The sequence below is a fragment of the Eulemur rufifrons genome, chromosome 16 (genome assembly GCF_041146395.1).
Source record: "Eulemur rufifrons isolate Redbay chromosome 16, OSU_ERuf_1, whole genome shotgun sequence".
In the NCBI taxonomy this organism is placed as follows: domain Eukaryota; kingdom Metazoa; phylum Chordata; class Mammalia; order Primates; family Lemuridae; genus Eulemur; species Eulemur rufifrons.
Genome location: NC_090998.1, coordinates 63,857,188 through 63,883,102, shown reverse-complemented (window position 1 = coordinate 63,883,102; position 25,915 = coordinate 63,857,188). Strand labels below are relative to the sequence as shown.

Sequence of the window (25,915 nt, the reverse complement as noted above, 5' to 3'; positions counted from 1 at the left end):
CTCTTCCTCTCCTATGGTATCAATCAGTAGCCAAATCATAATCATTTTACCTCTTTGATTTCTCTCACAATTTTTTTGTCTTCTCCATTTCTATTTCCTCTGCCTTAATCCAGGCATTATCACTTTTCATGTAGGCTTCTGACATAGGCTCCTAACAGCTGTCCCAGCCTCCATATCAGTTCTACTCCAATCCATCCTCTAGGCTACAGTGTGATTTTTCTAAAATAGAAATATAATCACATCACTCCTTTCTTCAACTCCTTCAGTGGATCCTCTGGGTTGAGAGGAAATCTACCTGTTTCACATGGCATTCAAGGTCCTCCATGTTTAGGACTCTGCCAGCCTCTCAGGTCTCAGGTCTCTGGTGTGTATATCTCTATACACACCATTCACATTACTCTACTTTCAAGCCCCTATTGGTGTCATGCTGTTTCATGTTTTTACAATACTTTTTGCTAATCCTTATTGAGATATTTCTACATTCAAGGCTCTCTATTAAGTCATCTATTCCTTCTCACAACCCTGTGTGGTCAGTTACTCTTTCTCCCCCAGTTGAAAGATGAGGAAAATAAGGCACAAATACGGTAGTAACTTGACCAAGGTCACAGAGCCAGCAAGGGACAAAAGTGGAATTTTTACCTCGATCAGTCTCCCTCTAGAGTCCATACTTTTGACCACTATTATAGCACTATAATGCTGCCCCTTTTTCTGGATGCTTCCTTCTTTCTTCGCTTAGCTTACCTCATACTTACTCCTCATCCACTTAATCAGGCTTCTGCTTCTATCACATCTCTGAAAAATGTCTCACAAAAAAATATCAATGATAAACCAAAGGGAATTTTTCAATTGTCTTTTTACTTTGTCTCTCAAATGCTTTCAACTATTGGTCACTCCATAGGCCTTCACACAGTGTTTTTCTTCTTTGGTTTATGTGATGATACGCTCTTGATCTTTATGCTTTATCATTGGGTGTGCTTTCTCAGTCTTCTTTGTTGTTTATGGTTTTCTACAGAACCTTCATACTGGAATTATTCCAGATTCATTCCTAGTTTCCCCACTCTTCTCTCCCTATGCTTTTTACCCAGAATGATCTCATCCACATCCTAGCTTCAATTTCCATGTATATGTTGATAACTTTTAAACTTATATCTAAGCTTTCCCTTTGTGATACAGAACCTTATAGACCAGTGCTTCTTTAACATTGAGTATCTCAAAAGCATCTTAAACTCAACATATCCAAAATGGAATCTGCAGATTTTCCCCCCAAATATTGCCCGTCAGCATGCCTTAGCAAGATCTTTCATCTAGTCAATCTAGAAACGATTATAGTCCTTCAACCAAAGAGCACTAAGAACATTATCTATAGTCCCTGCTAGATTTATTTAGCTTACTGCAGCCAGGAAGAATGCATTCTAGAGAAATCATGGGTTGTGCTAGTACAAGGGAGTTGGCAGGAGCTTCTTATAGGATTTGGGCTTCTTTTGCATGGTTGTAGGTAGCATTTAAAAACATGGGATCCAGTTCTGGATAGAAGGTTCTCAATAAGCTGGGAAAATTCAATGACCCGTCTTATTATTGCTATTTTTTTAATCTAGGAATTAGCGCGAGGATTAAAGTGGCCATCAAATAGTTACTGCTAAAAAGAAGTAGCAGTCACTTGTATTCATCAGAAGAGAGGATGTGGGGAATGGCCTTGTCTGACCTGTTCCCGACATGTCATTGAGTGACCTTGTTTGAACAATAGTCTATAACTATTATTTGAGTTTTAATATCTGCAAATTTTAGCTAGATAATTTTGGGAAAAATGATATTATTAATGCTCAGCTTTAACTGTCCAATATAAAAAATAAAGCAAATATCTACTATTATTTCAAAGAGAAAATTCAAAATCAATTTATATATGTTTTAGTGGTATACATACTTTCCTTCATTTTCATAATGAAACTTTTTTAGGTTTCTGTCTAAGAAAAAGCCAAATATTATTTTACCCATTTGCAAAAACAGTTCCATCTCATTGGCAGATTATGAGACCCAGCCATTTAAAGGCAGGGTATCATCAATTGCTTGAGATCTGTAGGGTTGTATGTCCAGTAATATCTTGCTTTCCTTAAGAAGAAACTGAAAAAATAGAAGATGATCAACACAGAAGACCCTCAAATAATCAAGGGGGTGAGACAGTATCTGTAGGGTTTAGGTGGTTAGACTCTCAAGGCAGAATGCCTGAATTTAAATCTTGATGTTACTATTCAATAGCTCTCTCTACCTACTCCTATTTGGAGTAAGGTACTTGACCTCTTTCTATCTCAATTTCCTAAAGCAGAAATAATATGGTCCCTTCCTCTTAGGACTGTTGCGAAGATTAAATAAGTTAATAAATATAAAATACTTAGAACAGCACCTAGCACAGAGTAGGCACTCAATAAATATTTAGTTGGCATTATTATAATCCATCATGTCATTTGGAGTTTTAAAAACCTTTTAAAAATTGAGTAGTTGCCAAGGACACTGTGTATGAATGGTATATATGTATATAAGAGAAATAAAGTTGGAGTCACCTCCACAATTTTTTAAACAGATCTGGCCATTCAAGAAGACTCCTTCAGAGAGAGCTACTCAGTTGCTAGCACACTTGAGAATAGTGAATCTGGAATTTTGTTAACATATTGGAACTTTCCATGGAGTATGAAATGGTGAAAATGCAATTTGAATAGTAGACTTTCAAAACTGTCAAAAAAATTGATGATATATTCCTGCTTGCCAAGAAGGGGCTTATGCAACACCTTTGGGCTGAATATAAGAGGCCAATAAAAATGGAAATTCTAGGGGGAATTCCATGAAATCTATATAGTATGGTATAACTTGCTGTTAAAGAATGGCTTCCTGAACTTCCTAAACCTAGTATAACCTAGTAATATGGATGTAAATGTGGACTCTTTAAAGGCATTGTTTGTATACATACAAAAATGTTTAGCATCCTGTATGTTAAAAGTTAACCTTCTTTTGCCTTCAATTTCATTTTTAGTTCTGTCCTTTTGAGTTGAAGTGGAAATTGAGTGCTAATACTTTTTTTTATTATTTAAAATGTTCCTTATGCCTCCATTCACAGAGGTTGACCTGCACAGAATTATATTGTCTATTAAAATAAGAAATATTCTGAAGCAGTAAGAACACCAGAAATATCTGTTGTTATAATCAAATGGGCGTCCGGAATTGTTTTATCTTTCCCTTGAAAAATGCTATTTGAGTATATTTTGCTTGATAGAAAAGCACCATTTAGATCAAATTTTTTTCTTAAAAGAGTTAAAGCAGTATTAGAAGACTGCCTTCTTTCCTGAAAGAGCAGCCAACTCAGAATACATGTACAGTTAGTTCAACATGATTAGCTGATGCACACACAATTTCCATTGACCAAATAGAAAGCAAAGTAGTGAATTTTAGGCTGGAATTTGCATATGTTTATTTTTCTAAAATTCAGCATGTCAATCATTACCTTCTTAGTACAAAGTTAAAGGTTTCTCCTCCCATGAGATTTTAATACATGTTATTCTGTTCTATGCTGAATGTGTTAACTTTTTTGCTGGACTGTGCATTAGAAAATTGTAATAAATACAGTATAATTTTAAAAATAGGTCTTCCGCTGACTAAACATCTGCAAACTTAATGAGGCAATCCATTGAGATAAATATTAATATATCAATGAATAAATTCCCATGCATGCAGCCAGTAGCATCACTGGTCACGTATAAACCACTGAGGAAGCTTGGGCCCTTGGAGTTCCTTTGGTCACAGGTGAACCAGAGCATATATTTAATACAGTAGATTATTTCTTAAACAATCTTGCTGCATGAAAACAAGCCATTTAAAAATAACCTAAAGAAAACTATTATATAACTAATGGCAAGAATGGGATAGAAATGAATAGTTCATGGTAAAGGATTGTGTATTTATGCAGAAACATTTTTTTTCTCTTCCCAAAAGTCATTCTCTCTTCCATATACCTATGTGTTTCAATGACTAGATTATAAACTTCTGAAGATTAGCACCTATCAGTTTTTAAATATTTATCCCCACCTTTAGTGCCCAGCATGGTCTTAGTCACATAGGAGCTAACTAACAGATAGTGTTTGATTAAATTATATGCAACATCTACAAAGTGCTTTTATTGAGAAGTAGAGGAATTAAAAAAAGATTAACTGCAGATTCAATTAAAAAGTCACATGTTTAATTTTGACTTATTTTTCTTTGTGAGGCAGTTTTGGCATATTGTATTTCTTTGGGAAATTTTTCCATTTCATACAAATTTTTAAGTGTTAGCATAGTCATTCTTAATACTTTTTATTACCTTTCTAATTTCTATAGGATCTATATTGATGTTGCCTTTTCCTTTCCTGATACTGGTTATTTAAATGTTCTATTTTTTTAATGATTGGTTTTGACAGATTTATGTTGATTAGTTATCGAAGAACCAATTTTTGAATGTTAATCACTTCTATATGTGTTTGATGTTTGTTTTTTTTCACTAACTACTGATCTTTTGATTTTCAGTATTTTTCTTTTCTAATATATATTCAAAGATAATGTTTTTCTTATAGCATGGTTTTAGCTCATCACAAAGGTTTTGATGTCTAATTTTTCATTATAATTCAATTATTTTCATTACTCACTTCAAAATATTTTCTGAATTTCACTGCATTGTTTTTGACCCCAAAGTTATTTAGTTGTATGATTTTAAAATTTAAAGCATGTAGGGATTTTCTACTTATTTTCAAAACAAAATATTTAAGCTTAAATACATTGTGGGCAGAGACTATATTCTATTTCGATCATATGAAATTTATTGAAATTTGCTTTAAAGCTCAGCACTTGGTCAAATTTTTTAAAGTTCAATGTGTGCTTAAAAAAATTACCCTATAGTGGTTGGGTACAACGTATTATATTTGTCCATTAGGTCAGTTTTACTTATTTCATTGTTAAAATCTTATATCTTTATACTTTGTTTTTAACATCTAATAGATAGGAGCATGAAAATGATTGTAGATTTATCTGTTTTCCTTGTATTTGTGCTAATTTTTGCTTTATGTCTTTTGAGATTATGTTAATTGATACAAATTTAGTATTATATCTTCCTAGAAAATTAAAACTTTTTCATTTAAAAGCGCATGTCTTTAAGAATATTTTGCCCAATTTTAATAATAAAATATTAAAAATCTACTTTGACTTTGATACAGCTTTCTTTTGATGAGTATTTGCAAATATGCCTTTTTCCTTCCTATTAATTTAAAACTTTCTGTACTCATGTTTTAGATGTTTCTTCTAAATAGTATATTGTTGGGCTTATTTTTCCAATAAGTCAATCTTTGTTTTGTAATTGAAAGATTTACTTTACACTTAATGGAATTGATGATATATCTGAATTCAAGTCTAGTATTCTATTATTTGCTTTCTAGATGTCCTGTCCTATGTTTCATTTTCTCTCTTTCACTACCTTTTTTTCTCTTTTTCTTTTCTTTTATTTTGGGGGGCAACTGAGAATCAGTATCACACTTAGATCTGGGCAAGCAGGGCACCCCTGTTCTGGGCCTTCCACACTTCAAAGGTCCCTGAACTTTGGAGTCCCCTCTGGTGCCTGGGCCCACCTGGGCTGAAAATGCCATTCGGGCAGGGTAGCCCAAGTTCAGACTAGAATCTTTTGTGGTCCTTTTCCCCTTTGGGTTACTCACATCTTACTCTCTAACTCATGTGTGGCCTCAATCAGATGTCCCCCCAGATTCTGAGACTGATTCCTATGAAGTCAACCTGTGCCCCACAGCTGGGCCACACAATTCCAGGAGAGCAGCCAGGTAAGCAGATTGCTCCTGCTGGCTGGCACTATATTTCTTTCATGAGATTCTGCAATATTGAGTTGTTATAATGGTGTAGTCAGGCTAATTTTGGGTGACTCACATTGTTTTTGTAGACAAGAATCCAGCAACAAAACAAAACAAAACAAAACACAACCCCCCCCCCCCCCCCCTGCCAAAACTGCTCAGGGCTCTGATCACTCAAAGGGTGACCCTGTTGAGAATATTTCATTCTTTTTATTCTATTATCTTGGAAGCTATATTTTTTATAATTCTTCTAGTGGTTACCTTAGTATTTTAAAGCACTCAATCTTGCCTTATGAAAGTCTGATATTTATTTTCATTATTACTCTTTTCCAAGGCAATAAAAGAACCTAATTACAACATTTTAATTTCATTTACTATAATATTTTCTTCTATATGCCACTGATGTTGATTACTTTAATTCTATATATCTTTAACACCCCCCAAGCCATTATCATTGCTGTTTTATATATCAATATTTCTGTTGGTCTTTCTTTCTTTTCTCATTTACAACCCTTCATCTGAAATCATTTTCCTTCTGCTTGAATAACACTCATTAGTATTTCCTTTAAAGCAGATATGCTGATGCAAATTGTTTTTGTTGTCTGAAGCTGTCTATTTCACCTTAATTCATAAAATTATTTTAATAGTATTAAAATATTCTTAGTCATTCTCTCTTTAAATATTAGTTCTTCCATTCTCTCTGTCCTTGCCTTCTGAGACTCCAATTATATTTACGTTAGACTTTCTCAGTGTATTCTCTATATGTCTTATCCTGTCTTCTAATTTTTCTTTTTGTTATGTGTGCTTTATTCTAGATATTTACTTCTGAATTTCCTTCTAGTTCACTATTTCACACTTCTGCTATGTCTAATCTCTATAAAATTCATCCACTAAATTCTTGATTTTGGCTAATGTATTGTTCAATTCTAGAATTTCTATTTGACACTTTATCATTTCTAGCTTTCTACTGAAATTCTCAGTCTTTTATCTCCTATGTCTCGTAATTGAATTATATGGAAGCCTTGGGAGTCTTTCTATTCTGCAGCTTCTCTTATCTTAGTCTTTCTATATGTCAGGTCATTTTTGCTAGAGTGCCAGACATTTAAAAATTGCTTGTAGAAATAATGTGAGGCTTAGAATGATGTTATATTTTTTTCAGAGAAGATTAATATTTATTTCTGCCAGTGTCCTAATCCATAAAATGAGGATAATGACAGACTTACTTTATGAGTTGTGAGGATGAAAGGAGGTAATATATGTAAAGTGCTTAGGAACATGCCTAATCAAGAATCAGTATTTGCTAGCATATGAAGACAGACATTGATCAGATGTCACTTTCTATAGGATATTTTGATAAATGATTTAAGCCAAAACTGATAAATTCGTTTAGCACAAAGTCATCATAAGTATTTTATGTTGCAGATACTGTGCTAGGTGTTGGATAAAGAAACATGCCTAATAATTTTTGGGCAATGTAATCCACCATGGTTTCAGAGTGGCAGAATGGTAGTAAAGTCCTTTTTTGGAAGGTACACATGGATATATTCCAGGAGCCTTATTTGTGTTCCTTAATCATTTTTATCAGTACTAGACCTCCTGAATATTAGTTATTGAGGTAGGATCATTAACAGTACATTTAAAATTACATGCCTATCAACCTGCATCTATTATAATAGCATGTCTTTGGGCTATACACATTTACAAAGAGTTGGTGGCAACAATATTCTTAAATGGTTTTACAACAATGAATTAAAGTTGGGGAGATTTAAACAAAATGTGTTTCCTTGTATTCTGAAAAGAAACTTCAAAGAATGGAGGGAAAGCGTAGAAAGCTAGGAAAAAAACAACAAACAAAGAGCAGTCAATTTAGCTCATTAACCATCTAGGAAAGGATGGTACTTCATGCCTCATGAAAAAGACTTTGGAATAACTGCATGTTAAAAAGGGATAATAATAATATATATTAGTAGTAATAAATAATTATTATGCACAGTGGTTAGAACCACAAATCAAAGAACCATCTTCAGATGCATGTCAAAAGACCTTTTTGTACCAGCCTCTAAATTTACACCTGTAGGTACAGAGAAATACTAAAAAGATAGAAATATACAGTATATAGAAATTGTTATCCTAGAAATAAATAATAATATGAACATAATAGATTATCTCAGCAAGTAAATTTACTATTAATTCTAACTACTGTATGTAACATAAGGTTTTTCATCCAATAACCAAATCTTTTAACTGTGAACAATTTCTCAGATTTTGAATGGGGCCATTAAAAATTCATTTGTAAGTTGTTTGATTAGAATTTAGAACACATTTTTTCCCCTAAAAAATCAGTGTTATAAATATGATTAAGTTCCCATTTCTGTCCCTGTAGGACATTTAACAAACACAACCATTACCTTTATACTATGCATTATGTGCCAGGAATTAAGTGCTTTACATTAAAAACTGCAACCCTCTGCATCAGCATGCCGAGCTATTGCATCTAAGAACTGAAACCACCTGTGTCCACATGATTTATTTGTTTATTATAGGAAAACTTTGTCCAGGAAAGAGAAGACTGTACACCAGTAAATAACTTCTTTGGTTGTTTTAAGAAATTCACATATATTAATTAATCTCAATCTTGTCACCTTGGCAAAGAGCCCACTTAGAAAGGAACAGTTTACTTATCAAGACTCGCTTCGGCCGGGCGCGGTGGCTCACGCCTGTAATCCTAGCACTCTGGGAGGCCGAGGCGGGTGGATCGCTCGAGGTCAGGAGTTCGAGACCAGCCTGAGCAAGAGCGAGACCCCGTCTCTACTAAAAATAGAAAGACATTATATGAACAACTAAAAATCTATATAGAAAAAAATTAGCCGGGCATAGTGGCGCATGCCTGTAGTCCCAGCTACTCGGGAGGCTGAGGCAGTAGGATCGCTTAAGCCGAGGAGTCTGAGGTTGCTGTGAGCTAAGCTGATGCCACGGCACTCACCCTAGCCTGGGCAACAAAGTGAGACTCTGTCTCAACAAAAAAAAAAAAAAAAAAAAAAAAAAAAAAAAGACTCGCTTCAAGACCCTTGCATTGCTATATATACTAATCCTAAACTCTTACGTCAGGAACTTTTTCAAATACCAGTGTTTTCCACCTTTCAGTCCAAATCTCCAAATCCTATAAATATCCTCCCCTTTTTCCCCCTTCAGAGACACTCAGGACTGTCAATGCCATGTCCGGTGTTACTGCAGTAAGTCTCGATAAACTTAGTTCACTTTATTAAGTTTCTTTAGAGAAATTTTGGGGAAGTTCAATAACATATATTAATTCATTTAACCCTCCTAACAACCTTATGAATACGTTCTATTCTTATGTTCTTTTTACAGATGAGAAAACTGAGGCATACTAAACAGTTAAGTGACTTACTCTACGACACAACACAATTTAACAAACAAGAATTTAAACCATGATACTAATATTACTGAGTCCCTCTTTCTCTTGTCTATTGATCTGAAGACCCCCTGAAGAATTTTATATTCTGAACTTCTCAGCTCTGAGCTTGACTATTGTAACTACTGTAATTAGCAATTTCATTGTTTATATTTCTCCCTAGACTGTGAGCTCTCGGAAGATCTGGGTACATGTTGTTTGTCTCCATACTGCCAATGCCTAGATGTAATCTGACAAATGGTGGGCATTCAATAAATGTTTATAAAATTAATATTAAATGAAATCCCATTTTGCAATTGAGGCACTGAGATGTTAAAGGTCTTGCTTTAGCTCACCAGAGTAACTGTCAGAATTGGTACTCATGCCAATGTATAATACCACATTCTTCAGCTAAACTGTAAGCTAGTTCTCAAAGAGCAGTTCTTACGAGATGGGAGTCTACAAACTCTGTAACTGGATTCATATGTATAAAGCTGTAGTCTTCGTAAAATATTTTATTTCTTTGCTTCCTGTTGAAATGTTAACATCTCAGTATGATCATGCAGGTTCTCTCATGTTGATTTGATGTGTGAGTTACATATTTAACTGATTAATAAAAAATGGAAAACATTAATTGATAAGTATTTCTGACAATTGTTTAAAACATAGGGAATTTACTATAAAGTTTTCCTGCTGATGAAACAGTTGTAATTCACTTATCTGTACTAAACAGTGCTTTATACATATAAAGCTTTTCTTCATTATAAATAGAAATGAATATTATATAAATATTTGGGTATCAGGGAAGGATTTTAAAATTTTACATAGAAAGTAAAATTAAGAAAAAAAGGAAAGTAGGCTGGAAAGGTATTTTGCTCCATCTGAGATAGTTACTCATATAGCAAACAATATGAGGAAATCACAGCATGCTGAAACAAAAAGGCAATTTAGCAACAATGCAACAGACAGACTGAAATCAGATAGGATTCCTAGCCAAACAGTATGAATATGACAAATCAACTCACAGTCTGTAGTTCTTTTCTTTCTTTCTTCTTGCCTTCAATCACTGCCACTAGCTGCTAAAACCACTGAGAGGAAGGTTGATGGGGACACTTTATACTGGATAAATCAGGCTTATAACAATGAAGCTGCTCATCAATCTTAGCATTACTAAATAATGGGGCAGCCAAACATGATGTGCCTCCTAATGCAATGTAACAGAAAGTACATAACACAAACTATGAAGTACTTTAGCCAAAAGACAAAAACAAACAATAATAACCTGAAACTAATCAAGTTTCTAGATTTAATAGTTTATAGGAAATACTTGGGATGGGTGAATGTATTAAGTGACTTTATGAAGGTATAATGAGATAAATTCAGAAGTGGAAAATTCTATAGGATGAATAACCTGGTTTCTTAAAAAAATAAAAATGGTATGAAATTAAAAAAATGGAAGGGAAACTGTTATATATTAAAAACAACCTCAGAGACACATCAACCAAATGTAAATGTGTTAACTTTGGTTGGATTCCAAATTGAAGAAACTGACATGGAAGACTTTTGAAGCCAATTGCAGATATTTAATGGGGACAGTATAAATGTTATGAAAAAAAATCCCTAGCTGTTAGAAATATAAAGTATTTATGAGAAATAACAAACTGTGTGGGATTTGCTTTAAAATTCTCCAGCTGGGGTAGGTATGGGTGGAATGTGCATGTACATGTTTATGTGAGTATAGATGAAACAAGATCGGTAAAATATTGATAATTGTTAAAGTTTGTGATGAGTACATGGGTATTCTTTATATTCTACTCTCCACTTCTGGATATGTTTGAAATTTTTCAGAATATAAAGCTTAAAAAATTGCATACATTTCCAGCACAGGCAGTCACTGGTTTACAGACAAGATATGTTCCTGAGAACATCTTTAGGTTGGATTTGTATGTAACTCGGATCCTTGATAAACAGAGCACATACGGTAATAACAACAACAATACTATAATGGCTCATATGTGCTAATAATAATGCAGTGTAATACTATAATAATAGTAATACCCCTGTACTGTAATAAGTTACAGAAACTATTTAATATTGTGCTTTCTTTTAATTCAAACAAACAATATAAAAACAAACTCATAAATTTCGATAGGAGAGAAGAGAAATTTCAAAAAAGAATATTAAGGTTGACACAGTCACCTAATATTACATCAACACTAGGCTAATAGGAATGTTACGTGTATTTTGATCTTTTAACAAAATCAACAACCTTTCCATTTCAATAATTAATCCATTATGGTGCTTAGTAACAACTGATGCTTTCATTGGAGCACTGCCTGTCACATGTCCCATTATTCCCACATTATCCTTTATAACTATTCTGATAGTTGAGTAACTGAAACCTAATGCTTTCACAATGAATGATGGCATCTGGCCTTTCTCTGAACACTTAATTATTTCTACTTTTATTTCCATTATAATAAGCTTTCTCTTTGCTGTAGACTCACCTGGACTTGCAGTGGACTTTCTCTTTGGAGTCATGGTGATAAAGGTAAACACAGACTCACAAAACTGAACAAAAAAGTTAAGACAAAAGTGACGGTGTACATAAGCGACTGTATAAACAATGATACTATTAATAGCTGCCAGTGTAAAGATGCTGCACCAATGACCACTTTTGCCATGCGGATTTGTTTACATGTGCAGAAGAAACTATTAATAGTTCTCGAATTATTAATTTAATTATTTAATTATAAATTATCCTTATAGGGAAACTTGGGAACCTATTTGTAAGTATGGAACACCATAAGTTGGAGTTGGATGATATGTAACCTGGAGACTGCCTATGTTGTGCTAGCCATACAAAGAATCTGATCATTCACATATATGTTGGCTGCAAACTCAATATTTACGTTATAATCCAAAGCAAAATAATTATTCTCATCTGGGCATAGACTCCAAAATTTTAAAAAGCAGGGGTGTTTTTTGCTTTGGAAAATTTTATAGAGTCTTTCTAGCTGAGCATCAAAGAAGCTTTATCCCAGCTGTTCATCTCTTTTGTGTACATTAGAAACCTCAAGTTTTCTACTAATGGAAGGAACTTGTTCCACAGTGGGCAGGGTGCTGGCTTCCTCCCATTCACTCTTGCTTTACTCAGATTGGCTTTTTGCAGAGCACAAGGTAATTCCATTAAGTGCCAACCCATTACTTTATTCTAGTAAGGTAAATAGCCCCAAGAATTCCTAAAGTGAGTATCTCACTTATAAGAAGGATGTTCCTTTAAAGGCAAACAATATTACCCCATGTAACTTAGATTAAATGCAGTGTAAAGTATGCTTTACATTAGGCACTTTTTATTTCTGACCTGGTTCCTGAGTATTTCTTTCCTTTAAATATAGACTTTTTCCCTTCAGGTAACACAGAAAACCCTTCTAAAAATGTGAATGAAAATGCAAATGATCTTAGGCACCAACTAACTACCTGTACCTTTCATTTGTTTTTAAGTCAACAGAAGTCAAAATGTGGTATGTAGCAAATAAAAAGGGTTTCTAATACTGAACAGGAATTAAGACTCAGATTACAATGTCCTATTGACATACTAACTCAGGAATATGGATCAACACTTTTCAATCCTTTTATAATATTTTTATGGGTTCTTATTCTATGAATGTATGCTTTGACAATGGAAAAATAGATTATGACCTGTTGTTAGCCATTACTTTATTATTTATTTAAAATATATAGCAATGATTTAAAAATATTTTTATAATAGGGCATAAATGTTTAGAAAAGCAATCTTAGCAACAGGCCCCGCACACAGATATATCTAATAATTAGCTTCAAATGAAATCATTGCTGCTTCTTCAGAGCAATAACAGCATAACATCTGGGAGATTTCACAGGATCAAACAACTTCACAAGTGCAGACCATGCAATATCTTCCTGCAAATTGATAAGTAATTTAGATATACAACCATTTGTTGAAGAAAAAAAGGAGAGATGAGTCAGATTATATATTGTTATATAAAAACTACAGAAAAAATAAACTATATGAAAGAAAACTACTCTTTGTTGAATAAAATTAATATTTACAATTTCACCTTTAAGACTTTATGCTGAGGAAATAAAGATGTACATAGAAAGTGAATGACAATCTTATTCTTAGCTGTGATCATGAAAAACTAGAAGTGGCCAATAACAATAGGTATTAAATAAATTATTTTATGATGAAATATTATTCACTTTCTGTAGTATGTTTAATGAGGTGGGAAATTCTAAATGAAATAAAACAAATTAGATGTAAGACTGTATTTATAATTTCATTCCAATTTTAACTAAAGTATAAATAATGTGCACATACATACACACATAACATACATATATTTGAGAGATTCATCAGAAAATATACCAAAAATGTAATAGTTAATGCTAAAAGGTGGGATTATGACTACTTTTAATTTTATTTTTATATTCTTCTGGATTTTAAATTTTCTATCATAAATATGTATTCCTTTTATAATATATTAAAAATTAATATTTCTGTGATTTCTATAATGTCATTACAACATATAAATCTTTGTGAATACTGTTTTGCTTCACTATTGTACTTACACCAGTGAAAATTGTTTTGAAAAGGGAGATGAGTATCCAGTAAAATAGGTCACTATCAACTTGGAAACCAAAGTTTTCCAGTGATGTATAGTTAGTTGGTAGCTTAGGAAAGTACATCATTATTTATATATTTAAAAGTTGCCTTTCTTCATAAAAATACAAATTAAAACAAAGCAAATGTTTATTAATAGCCATTTATTCCAAGTAGCCTGTTGAGAAGAAGTAAAGCTCCTCCTATGATAAAATAAAATTTTTAAAATAAAGGGTGTATAGTGGAAATGTTAGGTTGGGTTTATGAATGGATTTAATTTACAGTTCAGCAAACTTTATTTGAACCACAGCTCAGAGTAGAATTTTCAAAAAAATATTTACCCTAAAGACAACCCAAAAGACAATATTTTGTCACTCAACATAGATAAAACAAATAAGATTGTGAAAAACCAGAAATAATCTTCATTGATCAAAAAGACGTTTCTATACTGTAGGCTCCATAAGGCCAAAAATCCAAAAGTGAATTAAAAGGCAAATTCTTACAAAATGAAATGTATATATAATATCTTTCATGTCTGGCCTTTATTAATTTTAGCTATATAATATCATATATGGTGGTTTATGTTCATTGCCTATGTATAATAATTACCATATAATTAAAAGAATGTAAACTTTATTAAACAGCTTTGCTGAAAACATCTGTTGTACATATGTTTGTATGTTTAAAAAGAGATGGAATGAATATTTAAACTATGAAAATATAATGAGAAAAATTTTCCTACTAGTTTTATGTGAAAGAACCTTATCCTAGATATAAGTGGATACATATTACTGTATTTGATAAAGGTATTTGTTATGCATTTAAAATAATATAATTTACCTGCTCTTTCAGGTAGCAAAGTCGATCCAGAAGAATCAATGTTTCTATACAAGGAGCCAGAACAACTTTCAACTAAAAGAAAAAAGATAGTATGGTGCTACTTAAAAAAAAAAAAAAAAAAAAAAAAAAAAAAAAGACTAGCTTAACACTTAAGACTTCCTTAACACTTATTTTTAAGAAAATATATCTATAGAAGTTTATATAAGCCAGATCTCCAATACCCATGTACATCTTCAGAAAATGAATACTGCAGAGATCAAAAGGTTTTCTTTAATAATAATAGGAAAGAATGTTCTTTAAGTCACTTTGAGGTAGAATCCAACAAGCAATCATATGTGACAGAAAGCTTTTAAAGGGGTACTAAAAATGAAATTCATTAAAAGGAATGCTTGTGAAATAACTGCATTGAGACCAATATGTGTTCAAAGGACTCTGAAACTTCTTTTTGTGCATTTATAATACACTTTAAGAGAAATCTACCATGTGTTCTCTTTATTACATTACTGACACCTAATATAGTTCTGAAATAGGAAATGATCCAAAACAGTTTTTCTATAGTAAGAGAAAAACAACATAGATTGCTTGGCCCTGTAATAAAATTTAATAGGACCCTATTCAAGTCTAACAAGGTATCCAATTTAATATGCTTAACTCTGAGATTTACCATATTAAAAGCTTCCAGCTCATTCATTCGAGGTTTATACTTCTCATAGTAGTTCATTATAATTTTTTCTGGCAGCTTCAAGATAAAAAAAAAAAAATTTAACAATAGTTTAAAAAGTATTCTTCTTTATCAAATATATTCTAAAGTCAAATAAACATGACATCAATTTGACATGACAACCACAGGTGTCCGAAGAGCTTTCTGTAAGATATACATGAAGCAAGTCGATACAACTTCAAATTCACTTAAATCTGCACTGATATAGGTAGGTTATTTAGCATATCATTTATAAAATCACCAATCACATCCTATTAATACTGTTTAATTTCAACAACTAGTGATAAACTATTTACTTTCACTGTTACTATGCACAGGCACACAGCAGGAACTTAATAAACATTTTTTGACTAAAATTAAAATTTAAAACACTATATCTAAGACTATATATCCTGGAAAAGAATTCAAAGGCAACAGGAACACAATAATGGCATCCATTTAACAAATACATCAACAAGTATTACTTTCTGTTTTTTCTCTAAAACAAATACCATAGTATGCTGAACCCTTGTACTTAGCAGGCCAACTTTAGATAGCTTACATGTTTTTGCTCCTACCAGGTGAGCTTTATGCTTACTGAGTCAACTGTATTTATTTCTAAACTTGTTATGCCAGTTATATTATTGTAATGATACACAGGTCGAGTATCCCTAATCTAAAAATCCAACATCTGAAATGTTCCAAAATCTGAAACACTGAGTGTCACCATGACACTCTAAGGAAATATTCATTGGAGCATTTTGGATTTCAGATTTTCAGATTAGGGATGCCTAACCATTAAGTACAGTATATAATGTAAATATCCCAAAATCTGAAAAACTCTGAAACACTTCTGGTTCCAATCATTTTGGGTAAGAGATACCAAAACTGTAGTATAAATAAATATTATATAACCAATAAAATATGAAAACAAAAAGAAAAGTTGTTTCTATAAATTGAATGCCTTTGTGAAAGGCTTGATAAAAAAAAGTCACCAAAAGAGACTTCCGTCACTTACATACGGTCAAAACGAATGAAGGACTGGATAAAATCAGTCAAAAATCTGAAATCATATTTCTTTGCAAATGTCTAAATGAATTTATTATTTTTTTCAAAGCTCTTATTCTTTTTGTTATTGCACTAAGTTTCTTTTGAATTTAAAAAGTACGAAAGAGTAATAGTGAAAAGTAAGGCTTTGTCTCATCCAATTTCTTATGAAGCTTTCCAGAAAAAAATCTCTTTTGGTACAGAACACATGCAGATTAAACACCCCTGCCCTTAAAATTTTACCCATTTTTGAATCAAATGAGTACCTCCTGGACCAAACTTTGACAGTAGAATATCTTGGACTGGATCCAGGCTTGTATTTCAAGGCAGCAAAAACTCTCATCTCATAAAATTGTGTGTGTGTGTGTGTGTGTGTGTGTGTGTGAACTACAACTTTTAATCATCTTCTCCCCTATTCGCCTAAGATCAGCAGTTGCAGGACAGCCCATCCTGCTTCCTACAAATGTTTTCTCACTGTGATTTCTTGGGTTTTCCAAACCCTTTGTTCCTCCATTGTGTCAAACTGGGAAGCACCATCTTGGTTATTAGCTGTGTTTGTTCCAAACTAGAGATTTTTGATTTTGCTCCTCAGTATATGCCAGCACAGGGAACTGTGCATTGTTGGTTTTGTCTACAATCTGTAATCCTGGGCATTTCTTCCTGGAATCTTTCTTTCTAGATCCTTCTTTCACTTTCATTGTACTTCAAAATATACATAGTTTGAAACTTAAAATGCCTTTCTGACTTTGTCAAAAAAGGAATTTGTGTTTCTGTTTCTCATTCTGTTTGTTGCTTTTGAGTGATTCTGGAAAGAAAATTGAGAACACCATCTTTAGACGCCTATTAAAAATAAAAAAGCTTGTTATTTTACTTTAAGTGAACCAAAGATGGATACTAAAGACTATGCATTATACCTATGTTTGATGCAAAGAAGTCAAGGTAGAACTCTAAACAGTGAAATCATATACAAACCTGTGTGTAAAAAAAAAAAAATGGCCTTGTTCTTACACCAAAAGTTAGTGAATAAAAAGTATACAGTCAGCCCTCTGTATCTATGGGTTTTTGCATCTATTAGTTCTGCATCCATGGATTCAGGCAACCATGAATTGAAAATATTTGGAATAAAACAATAAAGAATAACAATACAACAATAAAAAATACACATAAAAATCAAGCATTTATATTGTATTAGGTATTATAAGTAATCTAGAGATGATTTAAAGTATATATATAGGAGGATATGCATAGGTTATATGCAAATAGTATACCATTTTATATAAGGGGTCAGACCATCTGTGGAATTTTGTACCTGGAGGGTCCTAGAACCAATTCCCTGTGGATACCCTGGGAACAATTGTGTCCAATTTTTTTTTTTTTTCCCCCAAGACAAGGGCTCACTTTGTCAACAGGGCTGGAGTGCAATGGCATGATCATAGCTCACTGCAGCCTTAAACCCCTGGGCCTAAGTAATCCTTTTGCCTCCCCCTCTTGAGTAGCTAGGACTATAGGCATGTGCCATCATACCTGGCTAAATTTTTAAATTGTTTGTAGAGACAGGGTCTTGCTATGTTGCCCAGGCTGGTCTTAAGCTACTGGCTCCAATTAATTCTCCTGCGTTGGCCTTCCAAAGTCCTAAAATTACATGAGTGAGCCACTGTGCACAGCCCTGTATTCGTATGTTTTTAAGTGAAAAATTGAGTGCTTAAGGAGTGATTTGATGTTTCAATTAACTTACTAAATCAAATGCTAAAAAACCAGTCTCATTAGAACATAGAAATTATAAGGAAATTTCAAGATGAAGACACTCTCTCATTAAATCCTAACATCAATCTTTATGATACATATATTCATGGTCTCATTTTAAAGATGGCATTATTTGCTGTTAAAGCCATTAAGAGTGTAAGTAGGGTCAACTTCCTGGAGATAAAGGCATTAGAATTGAGGCAGTCCCTGGCATAGATCATGTTTAGGCAATGACACATATGAACATTTGTAAGTTGAAAGTATGGTGAATGGCAGCTGGGAGTATTGATCATGAATTCCATTGTTCCCTGTTGCCCAACTCCTAGAAACTCTAGAAAAAAAGACTAGTATGAGTTAAGCTGTGTAAGGCCCCAACTTAGTGGGCTGTGAGTAATGTTCAGGGAGATATCCAGTCCTAAAAACAAACTGAAGTGAGAAACAGTAAATAAAAAATCATGCTCAGGCATTTTAGATTTATTACCACCCCTTCTTCCCTTGTAATTTGTTGACAGTTACTTTAACTCTAATATTGCCCATGTGTTCGATGTTTTACTATCCAACATGTTTCATACACTTGACCAATTTCATCCTATCTGCATGATTTCAAGAGTTAAAGTTCAGGATATAAGCATCTCTTCTTCAACTCTTCAGTAAGTTCCTTGAATTTCTTCTGCCTTTATTTCAAACCTCAGTTCTTCAATCTGTTTTAGAAGTGCACTTATTTTGTCTACTGGCAAGTTATGAATTTTCTTTTTATTCTTCCTCATTGGTTTATTGTTTGCCTGATGATTTTGAGTTTTGGAAAAATGCCAAACAAGTGTTCTTCTTGTGCTCAATGTCTATTAATAAGTTATATAATTATAACAGACAGAAGCATGGACTCTAGAGTAAGACAGCCTGTATTGGACTCTCCCTGATTTCCTAGATTCTGGCCTAAAGAAATCCATGTAACCTATGTCTCAATTTCTTCACCTATAAAATGAGAATAACGTCACTCATTTTATAAGGCCATCCTCAGTAATTGATGAGACAATATAAACAAAGCTTTTAGCACAGTGCCTGGCACAAAGCAAAGGTTCAGTAAGCATTAGCTTCTCTCATATTGTTTTTTAAAAAAATAAACATATTTTAGAACAGTTTTGATTTAAAGAAATTTTGAAGATAGTACAGGGAATTTTCACATACTTTATACCCATTTCTCCTTATTAACATCTTATCATATGTTTATTTATTCATTCAGAGACAGGGTCTCGCTTTGTCACACAGGCTGGAGTGCAGTAGTGCGATGATAGCTCACTGTAACCGTGAACTACTGAGCTCAAGCAATCCTCCTGTCTCAGCCTCCAGAGTATAGGACTACTAGCATATGCCACCATGCCCATATAATTTACAAAATTTTTTTGTAGAGATGGGGTCTCACCAAGGCTGGTCTTAAACTCCTGGCCTTAAGAGACCCTTCTGCCTCAGCCTCCCAAAGCATTGGGATTAGTGGTGTGGGCCACTGAGCCCAGCCTAATAAACCAATGTTGATACACTACCATTAACTAAAGTCCACACTGCATTCAGATTTCCTTAGTTTTTATTTAATGTCCTTTTTTAGTTCTAGAATCCCATCCAGGATACCAGATTGCATTTAGCTCTCTTGGCTTTGACCGTTTCTCAGACTTGCCTTGTTTTTGATAACCTTTACAATTTTGTGGAGTACTGGTCAGGTATTTTGTAGAAAATTCCTCCAGATGGATTTTTCCGATGTTTTTCTCATGGATAGACTGGGGATATTGTTTTTGATAGAAAGACCACAGGAGTAGAGTGTCATGTTCCTCACATCGTATCAAGAGTACGTACTATCAACATGACTTATCCCTGTTGATGTTGACCTGAGTATCTGGCTGAGATAAGATTTGTCAGGGTTTTTCACTGTGAAGTTCATCTTTTCCCCCACCCTTCCTATACTGTACTCTTTGGAAGAAAGTCATCATGTGCAGTCCACACTTAAGTAGTGGGGAGCTATGCTCCATCTTCTTGGGGGTGGAATAGCTTACATAAAATATTTGAAATTCTTTTCCATGGGACATTTTTCTCTTCTTTCTTTTTTTATTTATTTTTATAGATCTAGGGGTCCAGATAAGCAAAGGTGGACCATATTATAACTTTAGGGGAAGTTGGTTACAAGAGTGGATGAGAGATATACATAGTTGTTCAGAGATCCTCCCCACGTCATATGTTATCAAAAGTAATTAGAAGATGAGTTAGCAACTGACTAATTCTCACCACTAGATGGTGGGATTAAAGCTTCCTGGCTAGATCATAATTGGCTTAAGAACTAAAGTAGGTAGACGGGAAGGTAAGGCCATCAGCTGATCCTGTCAAAGGAGCCAGGGAAGACAAAGCCAGTGGCAAGAGGCTGAAGTGGTCCTGATATTCTTAGGCTGACAGAAGTTATCCAAATATTGGTATCACTGTGACCTTGCGGAGTACATAGAACAAAAGTGACTCAGTATATTTATTTCTTTTATACATGATGAAATTTTGCATGTGACTGAACTGAGCTTCCTAAACTTGAAATTTATGGGCAATAAGATAGAGGTTTTCTTAACAAGAACAAAAGGAAAATGTATAAAGTTCTCATATTTTCTATTCCATGCTTGTTCAGTTACTAGATAATGGAAATAAAACTGGAACCTGCTATTATTTGAACAGCAAAATCTACATATAAAATATAATATTCAGCTTGTATGTATTCTAAAAATAAGTATTAATATATCATATAATTATCACATATTTTTCATTTGAATTAAATAAAACATTTGAATATTTTATATATTTGAATAAGTCTAATAATCTAAAACAATGTGACATTGAGATTAATGTTTTCTAATATATTAACTGCAGTATTACTAAAATAATTAAGCAGCTTATTTTTCTTCCTTACATAAAAAAATAAAAAGTATAATGTGTTTTCTCTTTATTTGTTCCTATTCTTTCAATGATAATATCTTCTACTCCCTAGAGCTACTGGTTGCCAGGCAGGCATTTATTTGTGTACCCAAATTTCCCTGTGGTTAGCTGGGAGAATAAAGATAATTTTTATAGGCATTGTGGCTGTTCTTATATAGAATTAGACTTATATTACATGAGACTTTTTATTGCTTAATGAAAATACTATTTTATCTTCTGGGCACTTGGCATTAAATATTATTAGGCTTTGCACGTAATTTTGGCATATTGTTTTGGTCATAATTTGAAAGAAGTATAATTAACTTTTGTCAAATCTAATTGCTTCAAATCTATATAATCGTAAGTTACAAGAAAATTGTAATAATATGCTTATTGTCAAGAAAAATTTGAGGCAGATTACAATATGAGGCATAAATATATCAATAGTAGTGCCATTAAAGTAAAATAAGCTTTCAAGGGTATATAATTCAAGGGAGAAGAAGATGATGCCAAAATAACTTAGTTAAAAACAGTTGCTAGAATCAAGCATAAATTTAACTTTTAACCTCCTGATAGGTAAGGGAAAAAAGAAATAAGCTGAGTGTTTTTTGGAGATCATCCTATTAGGAAAAAGTGAACAGAAATTTATTATGTAGCTTATTATATACCATAACTCAGTTAACATAAAAGCTTCTTAATAATGTCTTAATTGAATGTCTGGAAATATCCTTGTACCAAATAGGTTGACTCAGAATGCCTTCAAGTCATAAGCCTCATTTTAATGTGTCCCTGTCCAATCATTGGTTGGGGTAAGAGTCACAGGATGCAACTTATGCACAAAGGTCTTCCCAAAGCCACACATTACCCCTCTTCTCTCTCTCTCTTGTCTTATTACACTTAGGGTTTCTACGGCTTATAACAGGGCTACAGCTAAGCCACATGGTGTCTCTGTGAGAATTAGAAAAAGACACCCTACTTTCTTTTGGGTGGATGTAGTCCTGGGCCAAGGTACTTGTTTTAAATGGAACACAGGCTGGAATTTTAGTTCTCAATTGTGCCATCAGCTAGGTGTTCTTCCGCAGAGCAAAAATTGTACATTTTATGTGGTGGCCCTGCCAATGACATGGGGTGAACAAAAACTCTATCCAAACAGGTATGATAAAGATTAAATAAATCAACTATATCTTCTTTTTCAACTGTGTGTATGTGGAGAAAGGGGACTGGAAAGATACACAAAGTTTGTTGGAGGTATGAAGCATAGTCATGAATAAACAACCTATTAATAGCAAAAATTGTAAGAGAAAAATGACCTAGATTCTCTAGAATGAGTGAATTAGCTGGTAGTTCTGGAGCTGAATCACCATAATGGTGCTCTAACACTAAAATGGCAAGCACTATCGCTCAGAAAGTAATAATAACTTTGCACTATGGCTGTTTTGAATCCTGCTTCCAGTTAACAAACTATATTCTGATGAGACCAGGCTGTACATCTCTTTTCTGGGTTCTTGTGAAGCTGACAGATTCCAGTCTTTCTTATAAGTACTATATATGTATTCCTGGAATAACTTCCCACCAATTATTAAGAAAACCTGAATAAATCATTATTTTTTTAATCAAAGAGCCAAGTAATACATTCCTTCCTTCTTTAAACCTTAATAAAAACAAACTATTTAATCATAGTTCTGATAATGCATCCCTACAGGGATGAACTACTATAGGTTTAGGGGTGTAAACAGAGAAGTACAGTTTTTTAATGATGTGATTTGCTATAGAAATGAGGCTTGAATTTCTAGAATTATGTAGGGATAGCATGCCCCTTAAAAGTAAGAAGACCATATAATTTTTTATCCAAACTGGCACACTTTTAAGAGTGAAATGGAAGTGTTATTAATAATTAGGGAAATATAACAAATGTAAAGCAGGACTCTCTGGGACAAGCCAGGACTTATGTTTATCATACTTAAAAAAAAATCACTTTCAAATATCAAATTTCTCAACCTGGCTTTTGATAGGAAGCAAAATAACAGAGACGCTCTCTCTTCTTAACTAGAATATTAGTTTCTTGGGGGGGGGGGGCAGGGAATTTTGCATTATTATCACCTGACAAGTATCTGCAAGGAATTTGATCCCCCTCCCTTTCTCCATACTTCTTGGTATAACATGAGCATGTAAATAAAATAATACTTTTTAAAAATATGGAGTTTATAATGGGAATATTAGATGACTGCAAATGGAATCACTGAGATCACAAATGCTCAAAGACAGCGGTTCTTAACTGGGAATAATTTTGGCAATGTCTGGAGACTTTCTTTTTAAGTTTAATTTTTTTAATTGTTACCACTGGAGTGTTACTGCTGACATCTAGTGGGTAGAGGCCAGAGATGCTGCTAAACATCCTATGATACAAAAGACTGCCTCTCACAACAAAGAATTATCCAAATAACAAAAATGCCGAGTTTGAGAAACTAGGCTCTAAGAGAAATATCTAATGCTGTCTTTCCTAACTGACTATAGGGTGTATGGATTAATCTTTAAAGCTGTGTGTGCTGCACTTTAGTATGCAGCTCTAGTTTCCTTTGGAATAATCATTTTTCTGGGAATGTTCTGTTTATTTCCACATGTTTAACATGATTTCTTGCGACTAAGAACTTATCTAGAGCATCTTAAGATATTTTCTAGGCAATTCACTTGCTTACATAGTTTTGAATATGAAAAGATGTACTTTAAAAAATCATAAACACATCAATGTATTCACCACACATCCAATTATATATATTAATAAATAATTATGAATATAGTCAAAGATCTTTTAAGTATTTTGGTACATTTAATATTTTAGACTTAAATGGTTTTGACACTTCTCAGTATTTAGGATTTCACATGAAAATTAATTTCATTTTTTGAAAAAAATAATATACAACTCATTTTATTGTGCTTGTGGTTAAAACTTTCATTTTAGCACTGATATTTCATAATGTGGGAGTAAAATATTTGTATTGGATTGAAACCATAACTTTGGTTTTAATAACTTTTTCTATTTCCAATCACACTGTACTGACAGACACTCTTCTTTTAATTTCTCTTGCTTAAAGTTAACCATCCCCCCATAAAAAATACTCATTTATTTGCTTTCTTTCACCAGCAAATCCTTTTTCACATGTTATCTTGTTGTTTGGTAACCTCCTCCCCCAATGTCTTCCAGCTTGGGTTTCCTGGTCCTTTTTTTGGTAACCCACTTTATCAACATATTTTTTAAAAAATGAGCTTAAATAGTATTATGAGAAAAATCAATGGGACACTATTCTCACTATTATTAGTAAACAAAAGTAATGACTTTATTTAAGACTTTCCTTTTGCACGGTGTTACTTATCTACCTAGTCTTCTTTCTTTTGTTTTTAATTTCACTAGTGGTAGTTAAAGAGTTAAGTTTTTGATGTTAGTTGAGGCTATATTCAAGCTCTAGCTCGATCACTTGGTAGTTCCTTGAACAGGAAAAAGGACTTGTCTTATTCTGAGATTCTTTCTAGATCCATTAAATCAGGAATAAAGATAGTACCTACCATAAGTGCTTTCTTTTCTTAAATAGACTCTAATTTTTAGAATAGTTTTAGGTTCACAGCAAAACTGAGCAGAAAGTACAGTTTCCATATAACCCTGTCCCCACACATGCACAGCCTCCCCCACTATTAATACTTCCCACCAGACTGGCATATTTGTTACAGTTGATTGACACATTGTTGACACATCATTATCCCCCCAAAACCATGGTTTACTTTATACCTTATACTTTATACTCTTGGTGGTATTAACACATATTTTATGGGTTGAGACAAATGTATGACATGTATCCAATATTATAATGACATACAGAATAGTTTTACTTACCTAAAAATCCTCTGTGCTCTGCCTAGTCATCCCTTTCTCCCTCGCCAACACTTGGAACCACTAGTGTTTTTTACTGTCTTTACAGTTTTGCCTTTTCCAGAATGCATATAATTGAAATCATATGGCATGTAGCCTTTTCATACAGTTTCTTTCATTTAGTAATAGGCATTTAAGGTTCCTCCATGTCTTTTCATGGCTTGGTAGCTCATTTTTTTAATGCTGAATAACATTTCATTGTATGGGTATAGCACACCATATTTATCCACTCACCTACTGAAGGATATCTTGGTTGCTTCCAAGTTTTGGCCAATATGTATAAAGCTGCTATAAACATCAACATACAGGTATTTGTATGGACATAAGTTTTTAATTCCTTTAGATAAAACTAAGGCACGTGATTGCTGGATCTTATGTGTGGAGATTAAAGTCACTCCACATTGGATGCTAATCTACCATGGTGACTTCTGATTAAACCCAGTCCCAGGAATGCCTCCAAGATTTCTACTTTATTTACTGTTCCTTGTGCAAGCCAAGGCAACCTTAATGTTATCATAAACTCATAGTGACCACAAATCCTGTCCTTAGACAAATCTTAGGTTAGGACACACATAACATCCTCGCGTTTACCTGAAGAGTCAGCTTCAATTGTCCTGCACATTCCTTTTGAAGCATGGGTACCCCTTCCCTAAGGTAGATAAGCCCTGGGGTCTGGGAGGTAGCAATGTGGAGATCTACCTGTCTTGCTGCTGCCCAAGACCATGCTTCTGTCTATAAGTTCCCCAATAAATCTACCGTTTTGTTGCCTTTTACCGACAAACTAGATTTGCCTGCCTCATTCTTT

The 25,915-nt window shown here is 33.4% G+C and overlaps 1 protein-coding gene across 1 annotated transcript in view; it reads right to left on the bottom strand.

Moving 5' to 3' along the window:
• Nucleotides 1-12,912: 12,912 nt before the first annotated feature.
• The window catches only part of METTL25 (methyltransferase like 25), an 82,639-nt gene continuing 69,636 nt past the window's right edge, over nucleotides 12,913-25,915 (bottom strand). Inside the window, exons 10-12 of the mRNA XM_069490338.1 lie at nucleotides 15,426-15,500; nucleotides 14,762-14,833; nucleotides 12,913-13,221 (exon numbers count right to left, since the gene is read on the bottom strand). Coding sequence (XP_069346439.1) covers nucleotides 13,129-13,221; nucleotides 14,762-14,833; nucleotides 15,426-15,500 — 240 coding nt within the window. The 3' untranslated portion in view covers nucleotides 12,913-13,128. The remainder of the gene's footprint in view (nucleotides 13,222-14,761; nucleotides 14,834-15,425; nucleotides 15,501-25,915) is intronic.